General features: G+C 47.8%; 1 protein-coding gene across 7 annotated transcripts in view; it reads left to right on the top strand.

The window, feature by feature from the left end:
• Positions 1-25701, top strand: part of Daam2 (dishevelled associated activator of morphogenesis 2) — a 116348-nt gene that overhangs the window by 74200 nt on the left and 16447 nt on the right. For 2 of the 7 annotated variants that reach the window (XM_076915374.1, XM_076915375.1), the window contains exons 6-18: positions 2002-2335; positions 3297-3407; positions 6693-6796; positions 8593-8659; positions 9595-9712; positions 11966-12104; positions 14285-14343; positions 14453-14613; positions 15133-15432; positions 20148-20255; positions 22274-22357; positions 23145-23251; positions 24431-24515. In XM_076915374.1, coding sequence (XP_076771489.1) covers positions 2002-2335; positions 3297-3407; positions 6693-6796; positions 8593-8659; positions 9595-9712; positions 11966-12104; positions 14285-14343; positions 14453-14613; positions 15133-15432; positions 20148-20255; positions 22274-22357; positions 23145-23251; positions 24431-24515 — 1777 coding nt within the window. Of the gene's footprint in view, positions 1-2001; positions 2336-3296; positions 3408-6692; positions 6797-8592; positions 8660-9594; positions 9713-11965; positions 12105-14284; positions 14344-14452; positions 14638-15132; positions 15433-20147; positions 20256-22273; positions 22418-23144; positions 23252-24430; positions 24516-25701 lie in introns of all 7 variants that reach the window. The other 5 variants (XM_076915372.1, XM_076915373.1, XM_034521523.2 and 2 more) reach the window with 4 other exon arrangements.

The raw sequence follows: 25701 nt of genomic DNA, 5'->3' as shown, positions 1-25701 counted from the left end.
TTCTCTCAATGACCAACCTGATTAGAGATGAGTCTTCAGGCTGACCCACTGTACCAATTATAAGCATGTTTTCACCCATCCCCCATCTTAGCTATGCAAATGACAATCCATGGTATGTAAATTTAGTATGTAAATTATCTTTGTGTCACTGATTCCCAAGTACCTGGGAAAAACAACTGGAGGGAGAACGGACTTTCAGAGGGTTCAAATGTGTGGTTACTGGGCTTTGGTTCTGGCCTTGGGTGAGGAAAACTCCATGGTGCAGGGAGTGTGTGGCAGAGGCTGTTCTGCTCTCGGTGGACAGGGAGAAAGAGCAGGAAGCAGAAACATTGGATACCCTTTGGAGGCAGAGCCCCAGTGACTTACTTCTTCCAGCTAGCCCTCATCTCCTAAAGTTTGTAGAACCTCCAAAGCCAGCTTTAGCAATTGGGGATTGAATTTTCAATAAGCAAGTCTTTGCGGGAGATGCTACCATCGTATTTAAATTCAAATAACAGAGCCAAAGGAAATGGCTCAGTGGGTAAAGTCCTGGCTGGGCGAGCATGAGGGCCTGGGTTCAGATCTCTAGCACCCATTTAAAAGCCATACATCTTGAGCCCCAGTGCTCAGAAGCAGAGACAAATGATACCCCGGAGCTTGCTGGCCAGCCAGGCTAACTTAATTGGCTAGGTCCAAATTGACTGAGAGACCCTGTCTCAGGAAATAGGGTAGATACCAAGAGAGGGGGACACCCGATATTAACATCTCACCACAGGCGTACACACACACACACACACACACACAGACACACACACACAGGTGTGTTTGCACAAACACAAGAACACACACACACACAATAAAAATAAAATACCAATAAAACATGAATGTAGGCAAGCAGGGAAGTGAGCCTTGGAGAGATGAAAATAAAAATTCAGTTCAAATTGACTTTGTCAACCTTGATCAAAACTTTGTGGGAGTCTGATGCCAGACAGTTTATTCCCAGCAAATTTAAACACACTATAATTTGGGGGGAAATTTTCTGGTGTAATACAGTCACCAGTGCCCACAGAAGTATAATTATATAGACATTCAACTCAGAGCACATGCCACCTCTTCCAAGAAGATGAGTTTTAGAGCCAGGCTACCTGTACAAGCTTAAGGGCCTAGAAGGCTCTACCCTGGTCTCAGTCATAGAGGTGGTGTAGAAGTCATTTGGGCCATTAGCCACCTCTGGTCATTTAGACTATTAAGTATATCTGGTCCTGATTGTGAAAGCTTTGGGAGTCCCTGGCTGTAAGGGTCATTTTAGATTACTAGCCACCTCCAGTCATGATTGTAGGAGCTTGATATGGCCTGGCCCAACTATGGCGATCACCAGACTATGTAATCACCCACAATTCCCAGCATTCTGGATGGAAGAACAGATTTTACATCCATCCTTTAAGAGGACAATCTTGTGTGCTTAACGATCCTGGGTTTCCTGGAGATCTGTGGGCACATGGACCTTTGTGCAGTGCTTTCAACAGTCTGGGACTAGAAAGATTGGTCAGCAGTTAAGAGCATTTGCTACTTTTCCAGAGGACCTGAGTTCTGTCCTCAGCACTCATACTGGGTGACTCGCAACTGCCTTTAATTCCAACTCCAGGAATCCAACGCCTCTTGTAGCCTCTCAGGTCCTGCACATACATGCACACACACATACAGAGAGAAAGAAGGAGGGGGAGGGGAGGGAGGAAGAGAGAGAGAGAGAGAGAGAGAGAGAGAGAGAGAGAGAGAGAGAGAGAGAGAGAGAAAGAGAGAGTAAGGGGAAACAGAGAGAGGAAGAGAGGGGGTGGTTAAAAAGAATTTTAAAAATCTAAGTCTTCAAGGTTGAGAGTTTGGGCCTATGGGTAAGTTACATAAGTGAGCCAAGCAGCTGCTATGAGTGGAGCATGGTGAATGGTACACATATTGGGTCATTGTTATTTGTAAAATATATGTGGAACTCAAAAACAAAAAAACTCCTTTTGGGCTCTGGCTTAGGTTTGTGACCCGCTTCATCGAACTGGAAGGCCTGACCTGTCTGCTGAATTTCCTCCGGGGCATGGACCACACCACCTGTGAGAGCCGTATCCACACATCTCTCATTGGCTGCATCAAAGCTCTGATGAACAACTCCCAGGGCCGGGCACATGTCCTGGCACAACCTGAGGCCATCAGCATCATCGCCCAGAGCCTGCGCACCGAGAACAGCAAGACGAAGGTTGCGGTGCTGGAGATCCTGGGTGCAGTGTGCCTTGTGCCCGGAGGCCACAAGAAGGTTCTACAGGCCATGCTACACTACCAGGTGTATGCAGCCGAGCGGACTCGTTTCCAGGTGGGCAATAGGTTGGAAGGCTCGGGTAGCAACTGGGGGATGGATGGGATGGCACAGAGTAAAGGCAAGACAGACTAAGAACCACATAAAAAACTGGAAGGAAGGGGCACCTGGCAAACTGCCCTGTCCACTCGCAGAAGGAAGAAAGAGCTAGGACCCAGAAGTCTTTCCACAAGAGACCTAAGAAATTGTATGTTCAGAGATGTGGTCTGGCTTTCAAAACAGATTTGTCCTCTTCACTAGACTGTGGGTCCCTGGGGTCAAGATACTGTTTTGCTTCATGTTTTTGTGACCCCGGCTCTCTGAAATCAGCACCTGGCTCATGATAGGGACCCAGACAAGAATTGTTGAACTGAGCACAATTAGGGGGTCAATACTGTAGGCCTGGGTGAATGCCAAATTTGTGGATACTGGGACCAGCCCTGCGAATTCAGGTCATGCTAAGTTTCCTTCTTTTGTCTGACGTGACTGGAGACTCTACATGCACCTACTGGCATGTGTCTAAAGCGTCTTAGCTCAGTGCCTGGTATCAAGTTTCAGTAGTTGACCTGACATTGTAAACTCTGTGTTTTATGAGTCAGGCTGTTGATCTATCATGACACATTTGCAAATGAGCAATGAATTTGTGCAGAAAGTGGTTCCTGGCTCTTTGCAAAAGATGAAGAGATTAAAAATAGCATCCATGAGGTTGGGGGACTGGGCAGGAATGGCCATGGACTGTCAACAGCTGGTGCAGAATCAGCACAGCAATAGAATCCAAGCCCTGGGACTGAGCGGTAGAGTCAGAGGTGAGATCTGGGCTGGACCCCTTAATTTGGAGAGACATGATCAGGCAGAGAGAACTGGGAAGCTTCCTAGGTGGGAGGTTTCCTAGGTAGCTGGCAGGGCAGAAGAAGAAGGGAAGAAGCTTCTCTGGGAGCATCCTGAGACTCCTCCTTAATCATCCCTGTCTTCCTATTAGACTTTGCTGAATGAGCTGGATAGAAGTTTGGGCCGGTACCGGGATGAGGTAAACCTGAAAACAGCCATCATGTCCTTCATCAATGCTGTCCTCAATGCTGGCGCTGGAGAGGTGAAGCCCCTTCCGTTTACTCTTGAACTTTGGGTAATATGTGAGTTTAAGAGCTTTTTAGGCAAGTGACAGAGAGGACAGGAGCATCTAATTGTTATGACCACTGCTGACATTGTCGTCTTTAGATGCCCTTAGAACTTCTTATGTCTTTCTCTTAAAGCCATGGAAGGATGGCTTGCAGGAGTCCCACCCAACTCCACCAAGGACCCAGCCTTCCTGGGACCCAAATCCATCTAGCACTGGCTGTTCAATGTGGTATTGAGGACTGATTCTGACTTTGCTTCCCACACTATCCTTTCTGATTCTGTCTAATCTGAGAAGGCTCTGGGCAGTTTGCTTCAGCAGTAGCATGGTGCATTGAGGATTGGGCACAAATCCCCAGTGAGGTTGGCTGGTGATGATTTGAAGGGGTAGAAATTCTTTACTGGAGGAGAGAAACTTTTGGTCCTGCTTAATAGAGCTTTCTAGAGACCTACTTTTGGACTGCTTTCTAGGCTAGTTAGTCATGTTCTTCTAGGAAGGTTAAAAGTATGGCTTCTGGGAACAGAATGGGATTCCCAGTGCCTTACATTAGAAATAAGAACAATTAGAAATAACATTAGAAAAACCTGAAAATAGCTGAAGTCCCAATTTTTAAGACAAGCAACTGTTCCAGTCCGGTTTGGTTCTGTCTTAAGTCTGAGAAGGCTCTGTGCAGTCTCCTTCATCAGTAGCATGGTGCATTGTGGATTGGGCACAAATTCCTAATGAGGCCAAGAGAGGCCAAGAGAGGCCAAGAGAAGAATTAATGTTCTCTCCTTTTTTCCATTTTCTTACCAGAATGCCTTTGTATGTGTGTATGCAATTTTCATTACCTGGATTACATAAGATATTCTACAGAATAACCTATCCCTAAGACACCAACATCAAGTGACTTCAATACCAGCCTTTTTTGACTCTCATTTGTCTTGATCTGTTGGAAGTCATAAAATGCCATCTTAGTTTACTTCCCTGTTGCTGTGATGAGACACCATAACCAAGGAAAATTATAAGAAAGTTTTATTAAGCTTACTGTTTTGGAAGAGTAGAGTCCATGACCATCATGGTGGGCAACACTGCAATAGACAGATACACATGACACTAAATCAATAGCTAAGAACTCAGTACTGATCAGCAAGAAAGAAAAAAAAAAGAGAGCTAACTGGAAATGGTGCGGACTTTTGAAACCTCAAAGCCTGTGCCCCTCTCCCAGTGGCACACCTACAACAAGGCCACACCTCCTAACCCTTCCCAAACAGTTTCTCTAACTGGAGACCAATCATTAGAATACATGAGCCTCCAGGAGGCCATCCTCATTCAAACTACCACATAAGCTTGGGGCCATATCATAATGCAAAAATGCATTTAGACCAAATTCCAAAATCCCTGTAGTCTTTTGTAGTCTCAACATTGTTTAAGAGTCCAAAGTCTCTTCTGAGATTCAAGAAAACCTGTTAATTATAAACCCTGTAAAATCAAAAGGCAAATTACATACTTTCATTATACAATGGCACAGAATATGCAGGGGGAGGGGAGCAGCAAGTGAAGAAATACGGGACCAAAGCAGATCCAAACCCGGCAGGGCAAGCTCTAAATCCTAGCTCCCTATCAGATGTCGAAGGGATCAGATGGCTCTTCCCTCCAGCTTTGATGACTTCAACAAACTTCTCTCTTTGGGCTGGTCCCATGCTTGCTCTGCAGCTCTCTTTGGCAGACATCCCATGACTCTGGCGTCTCCAACATCCTGGGGTCTCTGGCATAAGCTGAGCTTCTCTTTTACAGCTTCACACAATGGCCTCTCTGGGCCTCCATGCAGGGAAATCCCTACCACACACCTAGCTTTGGGGGATTTCCTTAACTGGGGAGGAAGATTCCCCTTTACTCTTACCTCTCTTATAACTCTAAATCAAGAACCACTTGGTGATGTTGTCAAGTTAGACTGCCTGTTTGCAGTGGAAGCTGGCCCCGTCCTTGAATGGCATTCGCATAAGTTTTGACTTGCTGGTGCTTTCTAGGACCTCAAACTCTGGTGGGGGTATGACTGTGAAGATAGATCTTCTTTTATTCTATTTTTCCTTATGTTTTTAGCACAAGCCTTGGCTCCAACATTAAATTAAACTGTTCATAGGATCTTTCTTTTTGCCTACTTGCTTTTTTTTTTCAATGTAGACCAGCATAAGAGTGATCACTAATCATCACGAGACAATTATAAAATCTATCCTAAAGTTTCCTCTGTCAGTGAAATTAATGCAAAGCTCTTGAATCTAGCAAGGGAAAACAGCAGCCACATTCTTTGCCAAAATATCACAAGAGAATGGTCGCTAAGCCACTTGCTAATACTGTGCTCCTGTGAAGCCTCCATGGTCCACACTGTTCACAACACTATTAACTTCCAAGCTCCAACTAGAGTGGCCAGTTAAGCTCCACTTACAGAATTCAATGCTTTCCTAGTTCAAAGTCGCAAAGGTTTCCACATCCCTCCAAAACACATTATGGTCGGGCCTGTCACACAACAGTCCACTCCTTGGTTTCAACTTCTGCTTTAGTTACTTTTTTATGGCTGTGATGAGACACCTGACCAGGGAAACTTACATAAGAAAGAGTTTGTTGGGGGCTTAAGCCCATGCGCATCATGGTGCAGAGCATGGCATGAGGCAGGCAGGCATGACACTGGAGTAGAAGCTGAGAATGTACATATGCATGCATATGGTTCACAAGCTCAAGGCAGAGAGTGCTAACTGGGAATGGTGTGGGATTTTGAAACCTCAAATCCCACCCCCCAGTGACACACCTCTCCAACAAAGCCACACCTCCTAATCCTTCCCAAACAGTTCCACTGACTGTGGACCAGTCATTCAAATATGTCAGCTATGGAGGTCATTATCATTCAAACCTCCTCCTCAGATAAATAATATTATTTATCCCTCAGATGCAAAGGCATAGCCAAGGCCACAAAACTAGGCAACAGAACAGGAGCATAGCCAAGCCCCTGTCCCATTGCTGTGCAGCACTACTCTTTGACACCAGAAGGCAAGCTAACATTGTTGAGGGACTGGCGTGAAGTGGGAGGCTGACTGGGGGCTTGCTGGCAGGTTTACTTCAAAGAAATAGCAAGGTCAGAGGCAGTCTCTGGTAGTGCTTCTCGATGCGTTTGCTGCAGAATGTGATATGGGACCATGGCTGATCTGGATGCTGACAGGGTCTATGGGTGTGTCTCTTGGACATGAGATGAGCCACTGACTCTGATCCTCCCTTGGTGACCCTCAGGATAACCTGGAATTCCGCCTGCATCTCCGGTATGAGTTCCTGATGCTGGGGATCCAGCCAGTGATTGATAAACTCCGGCAACACGAGAATGCCATCCTGGACAGGTAAAGCCTCAACCTCCCAGACCCGCCACAAACCTGTGCCCACCACAAACCTGTGCTGGCTGCCCCCCTCTTGATGGGGTGGCAAGGACCTTAGAAAAGGCTCTTTTCCCCCTGGGTACCATACTCATCCTGATCTTACAGTCAGCACTGTGTATGGCAGGTGAACCCATGCGGGCCTGCTTATCTCAGCCCTGAACCCAGTGGATCTCAATCAAGGTAGTCTTGCCTCTGGGACATGTAGGGATAGGTGTGGGCATGTCCTTTGGTTTTTAACCTTATCTGGGTGAGCACTGCTGACACTCTTAGTTTTGAGGAAGCAGAAGCGCTAAATGTCCAGCTCTACAGAGAATTCCCCCACCCCGAATGTAGACTGTAAATTTCCTGCTGATCAAAATGAGTGATCATGCTATGTGTTACCCATGAGCCATGTTGGCTCTATCTCACTAGTGCAAGCCTCTTTTTACAGTGAGTTTTAAGAAGAGAGCATGCAGGGCTGGGAGATAACTCAGCAGGTAAGAGTTCTTACTGTGCAATCATGAGGAACTGAGTTCAAATCCCCAGGACCCATGTAAAAAGCCAACTATGGCTGCCAGGGGTCTGAAACACCAACACTGTGGGAGAGGGAGACAGAAAGATTGCTAGGGCTTTCTGGCCACCACCAGCCTTGCTCCAGGTTCAGTGAGAGACCTGCTTCAAGAGGAAAAGGTAGAGAGATAGAAGAGACACTCAAACAGTATCCTCCCTTGATTTCCAAATGTGCATAAAGTACAGACATATACCACACACACACACATATACATACATACAAGTACACACACATACATACATGCGTATACATACATATTCACACACATATTCACCACAATACATATATACCCTTATACACACATATACACATATACACATATGCATATACATAGGTGCATACACACACATACATGCATATATATACATACATATTTACACACATATGTGCACACACATATACATACATGTTCACACACATATGCATACATATTCATGCACACATGTGCACACATGCATACACATACACACATACACACACACACACATACCAGGATGAGGGAGAAGGAGAAAGAGAAACAATTGTTTTGTTGTGGAAAGGGGGCAGTGTTTCCAAGGAAAGTAAAGATGAGGTCTGCTTTGAGGACTAAGTTGCAGGTAACATGGTAATACTGGGCAGACAGTGGTCCTTGAAAATGGTGGTTTTATCCTCCTGGCGGTATCTAGCAGTGCCTAAAAGTGTTTTGGGTTGATACAGTTAGGAGTGGAACTTCTGCATTTTTTGAAACAGGGTTTCATACTACAGCCCAGACTAGCTTGGAACTCAATATGTAGCCCAGGCTGGTCTCAAATTCATGATACTTTTCTACCTTAGCCTCCTGAGTGCTGGGATTGCATATTTGATCCATCACGGTTGGGTTAAGGAACATTGAGTTAATTAATTAGGGACATTAATAATAACCTGGAGCAAACAAAGCAGCTTCCCACCACCAAGGAACAACTGTGCTTAACAAGTCAAAAACGTCAGAGAAATGTGACCTGTGGTGGCTGGACCTTGGCGTGACCACCCTGAGAGAAGACCATGAAATCTTATCAAGGAGAAGGAGGCTGGCTCACACTTCGTAGCCTCTTCTGGTCTTACCTTAGCCTCACCTGAATAAAGCTTTCAGATAGTAAGGGGATATTGAAGGGGCTGGAACCTTCTACCAGGACTATTCTACTTTTAATACCACTTTCTCTGCACCCTGTATCTACCCTCCCTGTCTTTCCAGGCATTTAGACTTCTTTGAGATGGTCCGGAATGAAGACGACCTGGAGCTAGCCCGGAGGTTTGATATGGTGAGGTGCTTGTGGGGATGGGACACTTGTGTGGAGTCCAGGGCACAAACACTACTCCAGAGTCTATGCTCAAGGTCAGTCCAGTGCTGGCTGGATCCCAGTGGTACCCCCTGGCCAGGTCCTGTATCTGAAGGAACTCTGGTGGTGTGCTGGCTCTTATAGCCTCACCTCATGAGCTGTACCTGGTCACTGGCTCCCCAGGAAACCAAGTCACAGAGCAAGACAGCCAGTATGTGGACATACTTAGTCTCAAATTCTTTCCCTGGGCTGGCTTTTTCCTGCCTCCCTTAAATTTCCCAAGCTGCCTCTTTCTATCCATTCCATCTGAGCCTCTCAACAGCTCTGAATACACACATCTCCATTGCTCACATGTTATATCATATACTCTCACCTAAACAACAGCCTCTTTGGGGGCAGGACTTACAAGCAACAAGCATCACCCACTACACGCTCACAGAGCCTGAGTTACAGGCCGCCAGCTACTTTAAAACATCTATGTCTGCTTCCTTCCCTAACTGTGGATCAGCTGTTCCTAGCCAGGGTAGTTTTATTATCCATGGTGCATTGGTTAAGAGTGGACATGTCTTGAATGTCACAGCTTAGGGAGGGAAGAGGGAGGGCACCATTGGAATCTAGGGCGTAGGGGTATGGATATCACTAAGCATTCTTCAAGACACGGAATGTTCCACCCCCACCAAAGAATTATCTGCCTCAAGATGCCAGTGGTACTGAGCTGGAGAAATTTATTTGTATAATTACTAAGTCTTCCCTTTGCTCTCATCAGTCTTTCTTCTTTTGCTCCTGGGTGATAGTCAGGAAAGAAAAACTCTTACTGGGAGATGGATGGGGCTCGGAAGATGGAAATAGTATCTTCTGGCCTTTGATTTCTATGCTGTCTGGCTCATCACCCCCCATTGTGGTCTAAACTCCCCCAGGTCCACATTGACACCAAAAGTGCCTCCCAGATGTTTGAGCTGATCCACAAGAAGCTGAAGCACACAGACGCTTACCCCTGCCTGCTCTCCGTCCTGCACCACTGCCTGCAGATGCCTTGTGAGTACGCTGTTCTCACCATCGCTCTCTCAAGACTTTGTCTTGGTCCACTAGGTCAATGTGAGCCTTTGAGAGCTTTGGCCTCTGTGTTTGCCTTTGTCAAGGCAGGGCCAGTGACTTGAGCTCCTCCATGGTTGGGTTGCCTCCTGCCACACTGAGGGCGGAGCTAAGCAAATGGTTAGAGCCACTCCAGCCTCATAGTCCAACAAGCAGAAGTTCGATCATGGCTGAAATGCATCTTCTGTGATCTGTTGATGGCAGGTCCATTTGCAAAAGGAAGTTTCATGTTTAGAGGAAGAAAACAGATATGCAATGCTTATGTTGCTTTGTTTTGACTACGGTATAATTGTGTGTGCGTGTGTGTGTGTGTGTGTGTGTGTGCGTGTGTGTGTGTGTGTGCAAGCACATGCACATGTAAACCCCAGAAGTCAGTATCAGGTATGTTCTTTAGTCATTCTTTACCTTAGTTTTTGAGTTATGGTCTCTCACTGAACCTGGAGACCACAGACTCTGCTAGGCTGGCTGGCCGGTGAGCCTCGGAGATCTTGCCTCTGCGCCCCAGCCCCTTCACACTAGATACTAGGGATGAAACTTGGTCCTAGTGATTGTGTGGCCAGCACTTTACCAGTCTGAGCCATCTCCCCAGCCTCGTGTTTGGCTTTATTTTTACGTTTTCTCATTCTTGCTGACTCCTGCCTTCTTTGTGGACAGCAAATGGCATCTTGCAAGCAGGTGGCTGAGCTCTGAAATCCATGTGTTTATGGGAACAGAATAAATTACTCAAAATTACTCATCGTTGCCCGTAATATAATTGGTTATGAGCTTCATCTGCACTCAGTGTTTGTTACTTTAGCTTTCCAAAAATAGAATATCTTGAAATTTTGTTTGGTCCTCTGTAACAATCAGCCTGTAATCAGGATCACCAAAGTCACAGTGATAATGATGTTGGTGACAACTCGTTCCACCTTGGGGGACAGTCTGATAAGAGGTTCTTAGCACACTGTCTCCGGGACAACCTGTATGCTGTTACTTCTGAGTGAGTTCCTCACACAGAGATGTTGTTTTTCATGGTTTGGGGACAGGCTTTAGACGAGACCTAGTGCTCTTGAGCTGGTTTCACTGCATTCCCGTGGAACAGCAAGTGGACAAGTTGGCAACATGGTGTTGGTGGAGTAGTGTGAGAGGGAGCTGAACACGCTGAGGTGCATCAGGAAGCCACAGCTCTCCAAACTTGGCCAGGAGGCTGGACAATGGCGCTGCGATTAAAGGCCACTTGCTTCTCTTCTGAGTTCAGGGCTCCAGAACACATGTTGAGTGTCTCACAGATACTTGTAACTCCAGCTCCAGAAGATCTGACAAACTTCTTCTGGCCTTTGGACACACACACACACACACACACACACACACACACACACACACACACACACATTTTTTTAATCCAAAACTCAGCCCAGATCTTCATAGAAAGTGCTAGAATCTGATTTCTTTTGCACCCAGTCGCTCACTGTTTGGTGGTCCATAAGCAATGTGAACAGCCTCCTATCCTCTGTCTGTAAATGGGGCTTTGAAGGCACAACTGCCTACCTTGTAGGCAGAATTTGATGTCAAGGTTAAAGTAATTTTTTCTAGTGACCATTAAAGATGTCGCAACAAGGAAAGAACAGTAGCCAGCTATCTTGTAAAAAGAATGCCCACATCCAGGTAGACTGTGATCAATGAGGCCTTCACAGTTGAAGTCCGTCTTCACCAAGAAGCCTCCCTGGGCTCCACTCAGCCCTTCTTTTAACCCATTTTGTTGGCCTCAGCACACATCTGGAAACCGGATCCCATTTATTTATTTATTTTTCTGTAAGGTGAAAACAAAGATAATCATGAACTCTTGTTTCAAGTTTTCCCTGGAGACTTCATGATTCATCATGTAATATTTTCAACCAAGTATTTTATGTAGACAGTAGAAAAAGCTGTTCATGCCCAGGGCACAATGTGCCCAGTGTCTCAGTTAGAAATAGGAACATTTCATGCATAGAAAAATGTTAGGAAGGTTCACCAGGCCATGAAAAGATGGCTGCAGATAACGAGGAGTTGACTGGATTGTGAGTCTCCATGATTGGAAGCAACACTGTCTCTTCCACCAGACCAGGAGCTAGCTCCCCGAAAGGGGGGAGGGTTTGTCATGCTGGCCTGATGATCTTAGGCAGTCATGGACTCCAGGGGTTTTGGGGTCAGGATAGATGCATGCCTTATGTCCCTCAGACAAGCGGAACGGTGGCTACTACCAGCAGTGGCAGCTCCTGGATCGCATCCTTCAGCAGATCGTCCTCCAGGATGACCGAGGTGTGGACCCTGACCTGGCCCCACTGGAAAACTTTAATGTCAAGAACATCGTCAGCATGTGAGTTATGGCTGGCCTCTGCCCTGGCCTCTGTCACCTTCTCTTCCACTCTGGGTTCTCCCAACAAAACTTCAGCTCCCTCTTCAACCCATGTTAGTGTTCAGAAACTCTGTTCATAGTATACAAAAGCCTTCTCCAGTGCAGCAGCTGAGTTAGCAACTTTGCTTGTTTCTGTGGCAAAATACCAGGCCAAAGCAAGGGGAGGGGGGCGGTGTTGCTAAGGGCATTACACAGACCACTGGCCAGTAGATTACAACTCATGAGCCAGCCCAGTCCTACAGTTTGAGTTGAGAATTATTTTGCTTTCTTTTTTCTTTGTTTGTTTTTTTTTGTTTGTTTGTTTGTTTTGGGGTGTATATGCCAATATCATGTGCACGTGTTTTGTTTTCTTGGGTTGCAGAAGTCTTTAAAAACATTTTAAGCTACTGTAAATGAGAAGGCTGATCCAGCTGTAACATGGCCTTAAATGTCTCAGATTTAGCCTTAATATCCCTCCTCTGAGACTCCAGAGGTCAGAATAGAAATGGGAGGGGGAAATCTATGCATATGTGCATGCATGTGTGGATGCCTGTGCATGTGTGTGGCATGGCTGGCTTTTCTTGTTCCTGTTTCACACTCCTCTGACCCTTTCTGTGTCCCAGATCTACTAGCTAATACAAGTTCCTGACAGACACGCTTCAAGATGCAGCTGGGAACAGGAGGCAGGAAGGAAGAAGGAGAAAGTTCTTAACTCATAGGCTATGTAATAAAAGGCTTCCTGCTACAGTTCTGCACATGAGTACACTGGAATCTTCTAGAGTTCTCTGCTAAGAGCCTTTTCCTGTAGAACACAGTTCATGGACCATGCAAGAGGTTTCCCACTCCCATCTGGCTGCTTTTGGCCCTCCTACCAACTCTTGCTTCCCTGGCAACATAGCACACACTAACCTGTAGTTCAATGTTTCCAGTTATCTCCTAATTAAACCCCTGGGTTTCATAGAAAAATGGCATCAGCCTAGATAGGGCTCCAACTGGTACCTGCTTCACTCACACAGGCTCTTGTGTGAGCAAACCCTAGGGGTGCCCATGGGTCCCAAAACAGCTACACTGTTTGGGTTGATTAGTGCTTCTTTGCCATCTGCATTTGCCTGGCTCCGAGTAGAACCCAGTCTACCCTGCATCCCTCCCCAACCAGGGAACATAATCAAAACTCTGTCCACACCCAAGGAGCCACTTCTTTGCATGGTAAAGAATGTAGCACCCCAGTGACCACAGCAGTTGCCCTCCAAAGCGATCTTACCATGGGCTGGAAAGATTCCTCAGCAAGTGTATAGCAAGCTAGTTGCCAAGCCTGATGAACTGAGTTCAATCCTCGGAACCCACGTGGCTGAAGAAGAAATTGAACTCTCAGAGTTGTCCTCTCTGATTTCACATGCAGTAGCATGCAGTACATATATAAACAAATGTAAAAATGTAATGCATTTACTATTGATCTATCATGCTGGGAGCCAATTCCCTCATAGCTTTAGGGGCTGAGGCAAAGCTAATTTTAACACCTGTTAGAAGAGTGTGCTATAAATGAAGCTGTCTTGTATCTTAGATGTGCCATGATCACATTCTGCCACCCCTCTACTCTGTCAGAGCGGGCACTGCCTTTACCCTTACACACTGGGCTAACATTACTGGCTCTTAGATGCACTGATCTACTTACAAAGATTTGTGTGTGTGTGTGTGTGTGTGTGTGTGTGTGTACATGTGCTTGTGTGTGGATGCACATATGTGTGCTTGTATATCCATGTGCATGTGTGCTGCATCCATGCACATGTGTGTGCTGTATGCGTGTACATGTGTGTGCATATACATGTGCATGTATACATGCGTCCATGCATGCATGAGTATGTGTTTATGGAATTGCAGACAGCCTAGATTCAGTCCACTATCAGTCACATACCTCTCTTTCCCATCAGCCATCACACAGGCTGTTGGATTGGAAGATGACTCGGGGGTCCTTCCTGTTCTCATGGTCCCCAAGGACACAGAGTGAGAAGGGTTTCGGTATGGGGACCTGGGGAGGCATCTGAGAAGCCAATGCCTGGACAGATCAGAGATCAGGGTCTTCCTCTGGGGAATAGAGATGTCTGTCTTCCAGGAAGAGGTGAGGTGACTGCCGAAGTCATGTGGTCCCTTCCTCTTCTCAACAGGCTCATCAATGAGAACGAGGTGAAGCAGTGGCGGGACCAAGCAGAGAAGTTCCGGAAAGGTGAGAGGGTCTACTTAAAGCAGCTATGCTCCTCCCTGTGCCCTTTCCCATCCTGCCTGGGACCCCAACTCTCTCCTCTCACTTTCTCTCCGGGCCCATTTCCCTCCAGAACACATGGAACTCGTGAGCCGGCTGGAGAGAAAAGAGCGGGAATGTGAGATAAAGACACTGGAGAAGGAAGAGATGATGCGGACGCTCAACAAGATGAAGGACAAACTGGCCCGAGAGTCCCAGGAGCTGCGCCAAGCTAGGGGACAAGTGGCAGAGCTGGTAGCCCAACTTAATGAAAGCTCAGTACGCGGGCATTACCTCCTCCCCATTTAAATAGTTCAGCCAGCCTCGTGAGTTTCAGGTCTGAGTGGGTGAAGCAGGTGTGGGGAGAAGATAAGAACCCCAAGATGAGGGAGAAGAAAAAGGACAATCTTGGGCCACAACCACAGTGGCTCTTTAGTCCATGTGGGTGAGCACATTATAACAAACAAGCGAACACCCATCCTCTGGATGACACTGTTCCCAGAAGTGTCTCTTGGACAAGAGAATGCAGATAGAATTTCTGGTCCTTCCTTTTGGCTGGATGTCTTTGTGTAATGAGGATCCTGCACTGCTGAATGCCTCATCCTGACGTTTCTCATTGATGGTGTGACTCTGGTCACCGTGTGTGTGTGTGTGTGTGTGTGTGTGTGTGTGTGTGTGTCTGTGTGTGTGTGTTGGTGGGTTGCAGAGAGAGAAAAGAGGGTAAGTGGAGACTCCCTTAGCTCAAGATGCCTGCCTTTCTTTGTCTTCCCACAGACTGGCCCAGTGTCTTCACCACCTCCCCCTGGAGGTCCACTCACCTTGTCTTCCTCCACAACAACCAAGGATCTGCCCCCGCCTCCACCTCCTCTCCCCCTTGATAGCTGCCCACCCCCACCCCCTCCACCTCTCCCTCCAGGAGGGCCTCCCATCCCCCCAGGTGCCCCACCCTGCTTCAGCTCAGGCCCGCCCCAGCCTCATGACCCCTTCACCAGCAATGAAGCCCCACTCAGGAAAAAGCGCATCCCCCAGCCTTCACACCCATTGAAGTCTTTCAACTGGGTCAAGCTGAATGAGGTAAGTCACTAAGAGACTGGGCAGGTCCATGTTCAGCACCATGCCCTTTGCACAAAGCATCTTGATTCTCCTTTGGGTCAGGCCTTAGGGTAGACATGATGGGTACGGAAGAGGGGTTTGCTGGAGTCAGGTGGTTCAGTGTCCCCACTGAGGGCACCAACATTGGGAGGAATGCTTGTTGTAGACCTTATATTTACTGTCAAAGCCACTTGCCAATGAACCTGTGTTCATTGAGAAGCAGACATTAGGGAGATGGCTCAGTGGGCAACAGTAAGAACCTGTAAGCCTGAGGGACTGAACTCGAACCCATCATCCACACTAAAACTACAGATGCGGCTGTTTATGCTTTTGTGCATTGTGGGACAGAGTCAGAGCTTGCTAGCCCATGGCTTAACCAAAGATCTGCCTCTAAAAGTGACAAGCTTTCAGTTCAGTGAGAGATCCTGTCTGAAAGAATGAGGCGGAGATGATGAAGAAAGAGAGGGCACTGCCTTCTGAGAGTTTTGGGTCTGACTGACTAGGATATATAGCCTGAAGTGCTTACAAATCTGAAGGATGGGCTAAGAGAAGAGTGAGCCCCTAACCCACCCTATGGTGCCTCTAACTAACTGACGCTAAGGAAATCACTTGCCTGGTCAGTTACCATAGCTTCATTGTCCATATGGAATCTAAGATTCTGAGTTATTACAGCACTCAGGCCACCTGGAATAGCATTTCAAAGCTAGACCCTTAAAGCTGAAAGACTGAGCTGACAACCAGGGAGCCTGCGTGGGACTGACCTAGGCCCTCTCTCTATATGTTACAGTTGGTAATTTGGTCTTCTTGTGAGACTCCTAACAGTGGGAGCAGGGACTGTCCCTGACTCTTTTGCCTGTTTTGGGGACCCTTTTCCTCCTACCTGTTTGTCTCTTCCAGCTTCAGTACCGACAGGGGGGTATGCCTAGTCTTACTGCAACTTGATATATCATGGTTGATTGATATCCAAGGAAGGCCTGACAAATTCTGAAGAAATATGGATTGTGGGGGCAGATGGGAGGTCGGGGAGGGGCTGAGGAGACAAGGTAGGGGAAACTGTGGTCAGGATATAAAACAGAGAAAGAATATACACACATACACACACAGATGTAGATACACATATAGATTATTTAGATATAGATACAGGTACAGATATATATATATATATATATATATATATATATATATATAGAGAGAGAGAGAGAGAGAGAGAGAGAGAGAGAGAGAGAGAGAGAGAGGTGTAATCTCCTGACAGCTTCTCTAGGCAGCAGCTTGACCTGCCCATGCTGCTTTGTGATGGGGCAGTGAGAAGGCCATAGGCCAGGAGCACATGAGCAGGCAACCCACGTCCTAGAACCTCGAGCCAGAAGCTGTGTGGAAAGCAAAAGAGGTTAATTTGTACTTGAGGTGGCTCAGTGCATAAAGGTGCTTGCTGCTAAGCCTGACAATCTGACTGGATTGTCTGATTGGATCCCTGGAACCCATAAGATGGAAGGAGAGGACAGACTCCTGCAAGTTGACTTTTGACCTTGACACATGTGTGTAGTGGCATTTGTGCCTGCCCCACAAAAAATATAAAGATACTTTTAATGGAATGTGAAAGACTAAATAGATAACTCAATTGGAAAAGTACTTTTCATGCAAGCCTGGGGACCTGAGTTTGATCTATAGCAATCACAGGAAAAGAAGAGAAGGGGGAAGAAGAGGAGGGGGAGGGGGAGGGGAGGAAGAGGGAGAGGAGGAAGAGGGAGAGGAAGAAGGGGAAGAGAAGGAGTGGGAGGAGGAGGGAGAGGAGGAGGGGAAGAGGAAGAGGGGGAGGATGAGAGGAGGAGGAAGAGGGGAGGAGGAGGGGAAGAAGGAGGAGGGGGAGGAGGGAGAGGAGGAGGGAGAGAAGGGAGGAGGGGGAGGAGGCAAAGGAGGAGAGGGAGGAGGGAGAGGGGGAGGAGGGGGAGGAGGAGGAGGGAAAGGAGGGAGAGGAGGAAGAGGGGAAGGAGGAGGAAGAGGAGGGAGAAGAGGGAGAGGAGGAGGGGGAGGAAGAAGGGGGAGGGGAAGGAGCAAGAGAGGGAGGAGGAGGAGAAGAAGGAGGAGAAGGGGGAGGAGGAAGAGGAGAAGTAGTAGTAGTAGTGGTGGTGGTGGTGGTGGTGGTGGTGGTAGTTGGACACAATAGCATGGGTTTGATCCCAGAACTGAAGAGACAGAGGCAGGAGAATCCCCAAGGCTTTCTGGCAAGCCAGCCTAGCCTACCTGAGTTCCAGGACAGTGAGAGACACTGTCTCTATAAAGAAGGTGAACAGCTCCTGAGGAACACCACCTGCAGATGACCTAATCTACATATTCACAATACACACACATACATGTGCAGGCATGTATCCCTATAGATGTATCCACTCCCCCCCCATGCATACCACCATAAATGTATTAAAATTATAGGATGTGGCAGGGACTGAGAAAATACCAAGTGATGAGATACCTCAGCCAGTGACGAGTTTGCTGTGGGAGCCTAGACATGTTGAGTTCACTCCCAGAAACCAATGTGAAGGGGGAGGGAGAGAACTGACCCTACAGAGTTGTCCTCTGATTGTCATATGCACATGCTGTAGCAAAAAAAAAATGCCCCATGAACACACATCATGCATATCACATACACACAAGAAGAAGAAGGAGAAGGAGAAGAAGAAGAAGAAGAAGAAGAAGAAGAAGAAGAAGAAGAAGAAGAAGAAGAAGAAGAGGAAGAGGAGGAGGAGGAGGAGGAGGAGGAGGAGGAGGAGGAGGAGGAGGAGAAGAAGAAGAAGAAGAAGAAGAAGAAGAAGAAGAAGAAGAAGAAGAAGAAGAAGAAGAAGAAGAAGAAAAAGAAAAGAAGGAGAAGGAGAAGGAGAAGGAGAAGGAGAAGGAGAAGGAGAAGGAGAAGGAGAAGGAGAAGGAGAAGAAAGCACAGACAAGAACATCAATGGCTTCTACAACATTGTCATGTCCCAGGAACCTAGGCTAGAGATGACAGGGTGTTGGAAAACTTAAATTGCAGAATTTAGATGGATATACCAGGGAGATATGAACGTTATGATGTGGTGATTATGAGAAAGGGCTGGACCCTAGGAGTTTCCATGGAGGGATGAAACCCTTGGCAGACGTGGGGACAAGCTGTGTTTGGGAAGCAGTGAAGGTCGAGGCGACTGGTTTGCCATGTTGAATACCCAAACGTTTGAGTCCTTCTATCTTCTCTCTGACCTCCACAAGAATACAAAGGACTAGAAGCCTTACTCTCGTGGACCTCCCAACCCCCACCCCTGTATAGGAGACACTAGGTCCCCAGGTTACCCCATTGCTTCAGTTAGCTCCTCTCCCTGCCTTCCCATCTCTTCCTCTATCTCTGCTTCTCAGACCTTCCTTTCCAGGTGGCCAGTTTCTTTTTCTTTTTCTAGTCTCTTCCTCTATCCTACATGTGTGCTCCTAAATGCGCGCGCACACACACACACACACACACACACACACACACACACACACACACACACACAGAGTGGTTGTTTCCACCACGAAAAGAATCTGTCTGTGTTGGCTTTGGCCAGGTGCCTGTATCCCTTGCTGCTGTGAGCTCCCCAGCCCAGCATTCCACAGGAGGGTCCCCGGCCCTCGGAAGGCCACAGGAATGTCTCCTCCCTCTTGACTCTGGCCTAGCCTTCCCTTTTCAGAGTTTAAGAAAACAGAAGTGAGTGAAAGGTACAGTCTCAACTCTGAGGAGGAGATGTAGGAAGGGGTGTTAGGGAGGTTGCCTGCTGGCCTCTAGACAGATGGAAGTAGGTGACCGGGTAATTTTATTTCTAAGGACTAATGTTTTAGATGAGATGAGGCATCTTGGAGGTGGGGCTGCACAATGAGGAGTGCTCTCCTATTCTCTGCTTGCCCTCGACACTCCCATCCTCTGGACCATCAACACAATGTTACAAGATTACTGGTGCAGTTTGGGCTTCTATAGACGCTAGCACAAGGGTCCTCCAAAAAAAACAAAAACAAAAAAAAAAAAAAAAAAAAAAAAAAAAACAAAAAAAAAAAAGAGATGGTGCCTTAACTGAGAGCTGGAGACTGCAAACCTATGGGCCCACTGCAAACATAAAAGATGGACACACTTTCCCTGGCTCTGACCAAACAGGAACTTGAGGCAAGTTTTGTGATCTGAGCAGAGTTACTACATGGGGCCAGCATGTCCCAGCATTTGGCACGTGTCCACTTTCTGGGAACTGAAGAAAGTAGGAACAAGATCCTGGGAAAGAAAATGACCACCTCAGATCCAGGAAACGCAATCTCTGCACAGGCCCAGACGATCCCACATACATGTGAGCTGCAATGCTTTCAAGGACTCCAGTCAGAGAACGGTCTGTGGCATACCCTCAGAGTGTTGCCTTTGGTTGAATAGAGCCTCTACCTTCATACATGTGCCCTCTCCAGCCCTTGCAGTGATTTCTCAGATACTTCTATGTGGCCTCACATTAAAGGGAGAGGGACAAGGTGTCTTCTGTCTCTTCAAGAGTATGGTAGAAGAGGGGCGTTGGAGAGGGGGTTGTGTTATTGGACTCATTTCTGGAAGTCTGAGAGGTTGGCCACTGAAACATGTGCCTTTGGAGACGAGTGGTGTTAGGGAAATCTTGTTGGCTCTGTCATGGAAGAGCCAGGTCAACCATGGTCCTTCTTCCTACCCTGAATCTCAGGAGCGTGTCTCTGGCACCGTGTGGAATGAGATTGACGACTCGCAGGTTTTTCGGATTCTGGACCTGGAAGATTTTGAAAAAATGTTCTCAGCATATCAGAGGCACCAGGTAAGATTGTACCCTCTGGCTCTTGAACATTGACTTGCACACACATGTGAACAGGCACACACACACACACACACACACACATTTGTGCATATGCGCACACATGCACGGACACACACGTACACATCTGCCTGCAGAGATGTTAAGACTATAGGGAAGAAGATGGAGGCTGCTCCATGCTACTTCACAGGATCAAGACTGGGGCTGGAGCCTGGAAGTTCCTGCTGAGTCTCTGTGTACATGATGGCCAGTTTCTCCAGCCACAGTGAATGGAAGGGGAGTTGCTTTGTAGCTAGATACAGATCTAAAATGACAAGCACTTGTAGGGACCTCATCTTCCAATACTGAGTGACTTTGAAGATGTGTGGGGGCCTGCAACCTGAGTACAACTGTCATGGCTGGGGGCCTCCCGCAGGTCCACATGGTGATGACCATGGGGGCTCTATGGTCCTTGCTTTCTCTGCATGTCTTTTAAGGTTCACATGTTCATTTCTTCATCTCTGCTTGGCCCAGGACTCCAGTTTTGAGGACTTCTGGTATACTCAGGGGTCCTGAGCTCTGGCTGGTGACTAGTTGCTGAGGCCTGCCTTCAACAAGTCTGCAGAGGGTACCCTGCTTTGCTTTTTACCGAGTCTAAACCCAGAGATGACTCGTCATGAGGCAGTCAGGGCCAAGGTCATGTGGGGCCCAGCCAAAGGAGTAGTGTGGAGTTGACACTCTAGCTCTGTCTTGGGGTTCCAGATAAAACAACTGATTATTTATTTGATTTAAATGTGTGTGTCAGTGACATCTGATCCTCTGCTCTTAATTCCAAGCAGCATTTTGGCTCATGCTGTGGTTAAGCTGGCCTGGTCATGGGCAGTCTTGACTGCAGGAGCTGGGAAGAGTTATGTGAGCACCTGTGCCCTGAGTAGGACAGGGTTGCGGTGGAGTGTATGTGTCTGACATAGCAAGTGCCTGCCTCCCCTTCACTTGTGAGTCATTCCCTGGGCTCTTGAACTGGCCTTTCCAGACTCCAAGGCCCTGAGCTAGGATGGGAGACAGTCAGGAAAGAATTCATATGGGGCTTAAGGCCTCCCAGCTTGCTGAGGAGTGAGTCTGTCTTAAACCCCTCTGATCTGTCTGCTTCATGCTGCAGGTCCCACACCCTCACAGCTCACCTGGGCCTAGCTTACAACAGCATCTGGAGCTAAAGTCAAGCTAGAGCGACGCCAAAAGTCAAACACTTGCTCACTACGTCTCTGTGTCTTAGGGCCCCAGGCCTTGAGCCGTGAAGCAGATAAGGCCCTGAGTCCTCTATGTTCTAGGTAGGGTCTGAGACCATGGCTTCTACTCCATCAGTGTCAGGAAGAAAGATACAGGACAAGCCGTGCTCCCCGGTCCTCTTAGACATCAGATAGGCAAAGAGAGGGGCAGATTCAAGGTCACCTGCTTTTCCTGACTCAAAGATGAGGACTACTAGAGGCTTTTGATTCAAGTTCATGGTCTGATACAAAGTTCACCTGGGTGGAGGAACACCCTCTGTCCACTCAACGGGTTCTCAGCAGACGCTAAGAAAGAACTACTGGCCAAAGATCAGTGTCCCAGTTCTCATGTTTGGGGGCTACTTGGCCCAACTGGGTGTCTCCCTGGTCCCTAAGTGGCAAGCTGCCTAGTGTTTGTTTCTCGGAATTCTGTGAGTCCATGTCTTCCTTGAGCTGCTGTCCACAGCTCTTTCTGGGTTCCTGTCTCCTATTCCTGGGGACACAGAGGACAGAACAGATACCAAGGATGCCCACATTTGTCTTGATGTTCTCTAGTCCCCAGCCTATTGACTAACATTGTGCATGTTTAATTCTCTGATGGCTGTGGCTGCTGCCTGCCTAGGAGCTGATAACTAATACGGTTCTCAGCAGGTGAGTCACTCTTGGGGCTCTGAACGTCATATCTCTTACCCACTGTCCTGGGCTGTAGCCCAGAACTGGGTCCATGAGAGAGGGCTTGCCTGCACTGTCTCCAGCCTTTATCACTCATCCATGTAGGGTTGCATGCAGGAGGGTTTCCAGAGAGAGAGAGGAAGTGTGAGAGACGGAGGGACTGCGAGCAGACCTCTGCCAGCTGCGGAGGCGAGTGCCTACAGAACTGAGAAGGCTTCTAGGTCTATGGTATCAGCTACAGGTGCCAAGGCAAGGCTTGCCAGCACGACTACACATGTCGGGCACTTCACAACTCCAGAGGGGAAAATCTACAAAGACAACAACGGCGTGCCTGGCAGGCCCTGGAGTTGTGTGCCTTGGAACATGTGCTCTGGGAAAGTCCCTAGCTGTGTGCTCAAAAGGCTCCCGCATCTCTGACCAAGGGGTTCCAACAGAAGGAGGTTTGGGATCTTTGATTTCTGCCTCCTGGTATCCCAGAAGTGATTTCAGTATGGATTCTGCCTCTGTCTTTCCATATGACCTTGTAGAACCCTTTAGTCCTGCCACGTTGAGATGGGCTGAAAGTCTCCAGGAGTTAGAAACTATGGCCTTAATGGGGTTTGAATCAACTTCCCATCATAAGCTTGGGGAGGCTCTGGGTGGGTGTAGATGTCTGATAAAGCAAACCAGATTGCCTGAAGCCACAGAGATTAATTATGGCTTCCATTTGGACAGCTCCTTTCCTGGCTTTCTAAGAGAGCTGAGCTCTGAGGAGGACCCTTCACAAACCCTCCATCTTTTCTAGCCCAGGGTGGTCCTAGATTCTCTCTTAAGAGTTGGCGGTTAAACACCCTACCTCTCACATCCTCTCTTTCTCTTTCTCTGCATCCACTGGGTTAGGGGCATCCCCGCATGGAAAGAAGGGTGGGTCTGGGTGGTGGGCATGAGGATTGGTGGCATCTACGTCATTGGTCCCTCTGTAACTCATCATTTGCAGAAAGAACTGGGCTCCACAGAGGACATCTACCTAGCCTCCCGCAAGGTTAAAGAGCTGTCAGTCATCGATGGTCGGAGGGCCCAGAACTGTATCATTCTTCTCTCCAAGTAGGTGCTCACCTGTAGCAGGGAAAAGGACCCCCCACCCCCAAAAAAAGTTCAAAATGAATAGTGGAGGGGCTAAGATGTGGGTAACTTGGTGGAGGAGGGCTTGTTTGACTGCCCAGTGTGCACCAGGCCCTGGGTTAACTCTGAGCACTGCAAAACAACAAACGTAGACGTTGAGCTGCAGTCCTGGGGAAAGGTGGTGGAGGAACAGGGGCCTGATGCTGGCCTTGCCTCTCTGACTTCCCCTGGAGGAGAGAGGGGTGGATGCTGACCTAGACCTCTACCCTACAACCCCATGTTAAGCAGCGGCACTGGGCTCTTCAGACAGGAAACTGACCCATCCTCAAGGCTCCAGTTAGCATCTGCCAGTGGAGCTGCCCTAAGCCCATGGAGGGCCAGATCCACTTAGGCCTGGGAGCAGCATGATCTCAGCCTGCAAGCATTTCCCTGGGCTTAGGAACAAACAAGCAGTATCTGTGTTAACAGCACAGCTTCTGTGTGGGGGCCTCCCCCAGGCAGGGTCAGGGGCACCGCCCCAAGCTCTATTCTTAGTGCCGCCTACAGCGTCCTCTGGGACATCTGCCCCCTCTGCCCTCCCACAAGTTCCCTGGCCTGAGTTTCTTCCATTGAGTGGGGTGAGGGGGTGGCTGGTTCCCTAGAGTCATCAGTGGGTGTGTACCTGGAGGGGTGGAGAAGGACTATGTAGGGGGATGAGTGGGGGCTCCTGGAAGGCTGGTGGGAGCTGCAAGGGAATTGGGCACTGTCAGAGACAGAGAGTTCTGCTGCCCCCGGCTCTATCCTCCCATAGAGATGCTGAAGACATTTGAGGCAGGAGGGAGGGATGGAGGAGGAAAGGGAGACTGTCAGAATGCCTCTGCCTGTCTGTCTTAATCGCCTGTGTCTCATCAGCCCTCAGGAAGATCAAGCAAAGCAACGGGGACTCAGGCTTCGATGAGAACTAAAACACTCATTGTTGGATGTATGGAGTGAATCATATTTCCTCTTTATTAAAATTAGAACCTAGTATGAAATCAGCCTGGGAAGGCTTTGTAGAGGAGATGGGAGAGCAGGTTCAAGCTGAGAGCTGGAGAGGAGAAGATGAGGCCACACTATATGAAAAGAAGCCCCAGGGGCTGTCCCAAGGGCCAGGCCAGACTGCTCAAGGTGGATTTGTTGTAGGTTGAAGCTTTCTAATGATGAGATCCGGCAGGCCATCTTGAGGATGGATGAACAAGAAGACCTTGCTAAGGACATGTTGGAGCAGGTGAGGACCCTCAGGGGAGGAGGGGAGGCCAACCTGGGGACAGCTATGCCATTTTCTACCCCATCCCAGAAAGGCTAAAGCCCTGGGGTTGAAAAGACTTGGATCTGAAGGCACTGAAGAGGTTTCTAGAAACTCCCCTGGACTAACCTTTCCTACAGAACAGACTGCCAGAGAACTTTGTGTTCCCAGCAAGGTCTCAAGGAAGAGTCAGGGTGGCCATGGTCATTTCCTCATCAAATTTCCATGTCAGTTCGTTGACGGTGTCCTTTAAGAAAGACCTGGAAAGTGGCAAACACGCATGCTGCCAAATGGAATTATTATTATTGTTATTATTATTATTATTATTATTATTATTATTATTATTAAAATGAAGAGTGCAGTTGTCAAGCATGCATGAAGTCCTGGGGTTCATCCTCATATCCACAGAAACTGAATGTGGTGGTGCACATCTACAATCCCAGACAAGGGCTTGAGGACAGCTTGGGCTTCATGAGACTATCTCAAGAGATGAGCTTGGCTACTGGAGGGATGATGGCTCAGCAGCTAGGAGCACTTGATGCCTGCACAACACCAGGTTCATTTCCTGGTACCCATATGCTTGCTCACAATCACTCATAATGCCAGTTTCAGGAGATCAGGCTCCTTCTTCCTACCTCTGTAGGCACCAGGCACACAGGTGATACAGTCATACATGCCAACAAAACACCCATACACATCAATTAAAATAAATTCGAAAACATTTAAAAAGAAGAAAAAGAACCAGTATCAATCAAAGAGTATGTTTTTCCCCCCCTCGGGTGATTGCAAGGAATAGTGTAGGTAATATTTTCCATGAATGCACATGATAAATGGTGTGTGTTCGTGGTAAAGAACACTACAGATCATTGAGAAACTAGCCAAAGAAGCAGTTTGAAAACTGAGCTGAAGACTTGAACCACGGCTTTATGGAAGATGGTGTCTGGCAACCTGTGAGCGTCTGAAGGGTCCCAATGTCGGTAGTTACCAGAGAAACAGCAAACCACAGCAGAGGAGCATCACACTCCCACCCGTTAGCCAAAATTAAAGACTGACAGCCACGTGTTGATGAAGGGGTGGAACCGGAATCACCATTCATCTCACTTTACAGAGCTCTTGGGCATGCACGTTAAGGCTAGGCACACACTGAAGAGAGGCAACTATGAATATT

This window comes from Arvicanthis niloticus, chromosome 17 (genome assembly GCF_011762505.2).
Source record: "Arvicanthis niloticus isolate mArvNil1 chromosome 17, mArvNil1.pat.X, whole genome shotgun sequence".
Taxonomy (NCBI): domain Eukaryota; kingdom Metazoa; phylum Chordata; class Mammalia; order Rodentia; family Muridae; genus Arvicanthis; species Arvicanthis niloticus.
Note: the sequence above shows the minus strand (reverse complement) of the source record. Positions and strands in the feature narration are given on the sequence as shown.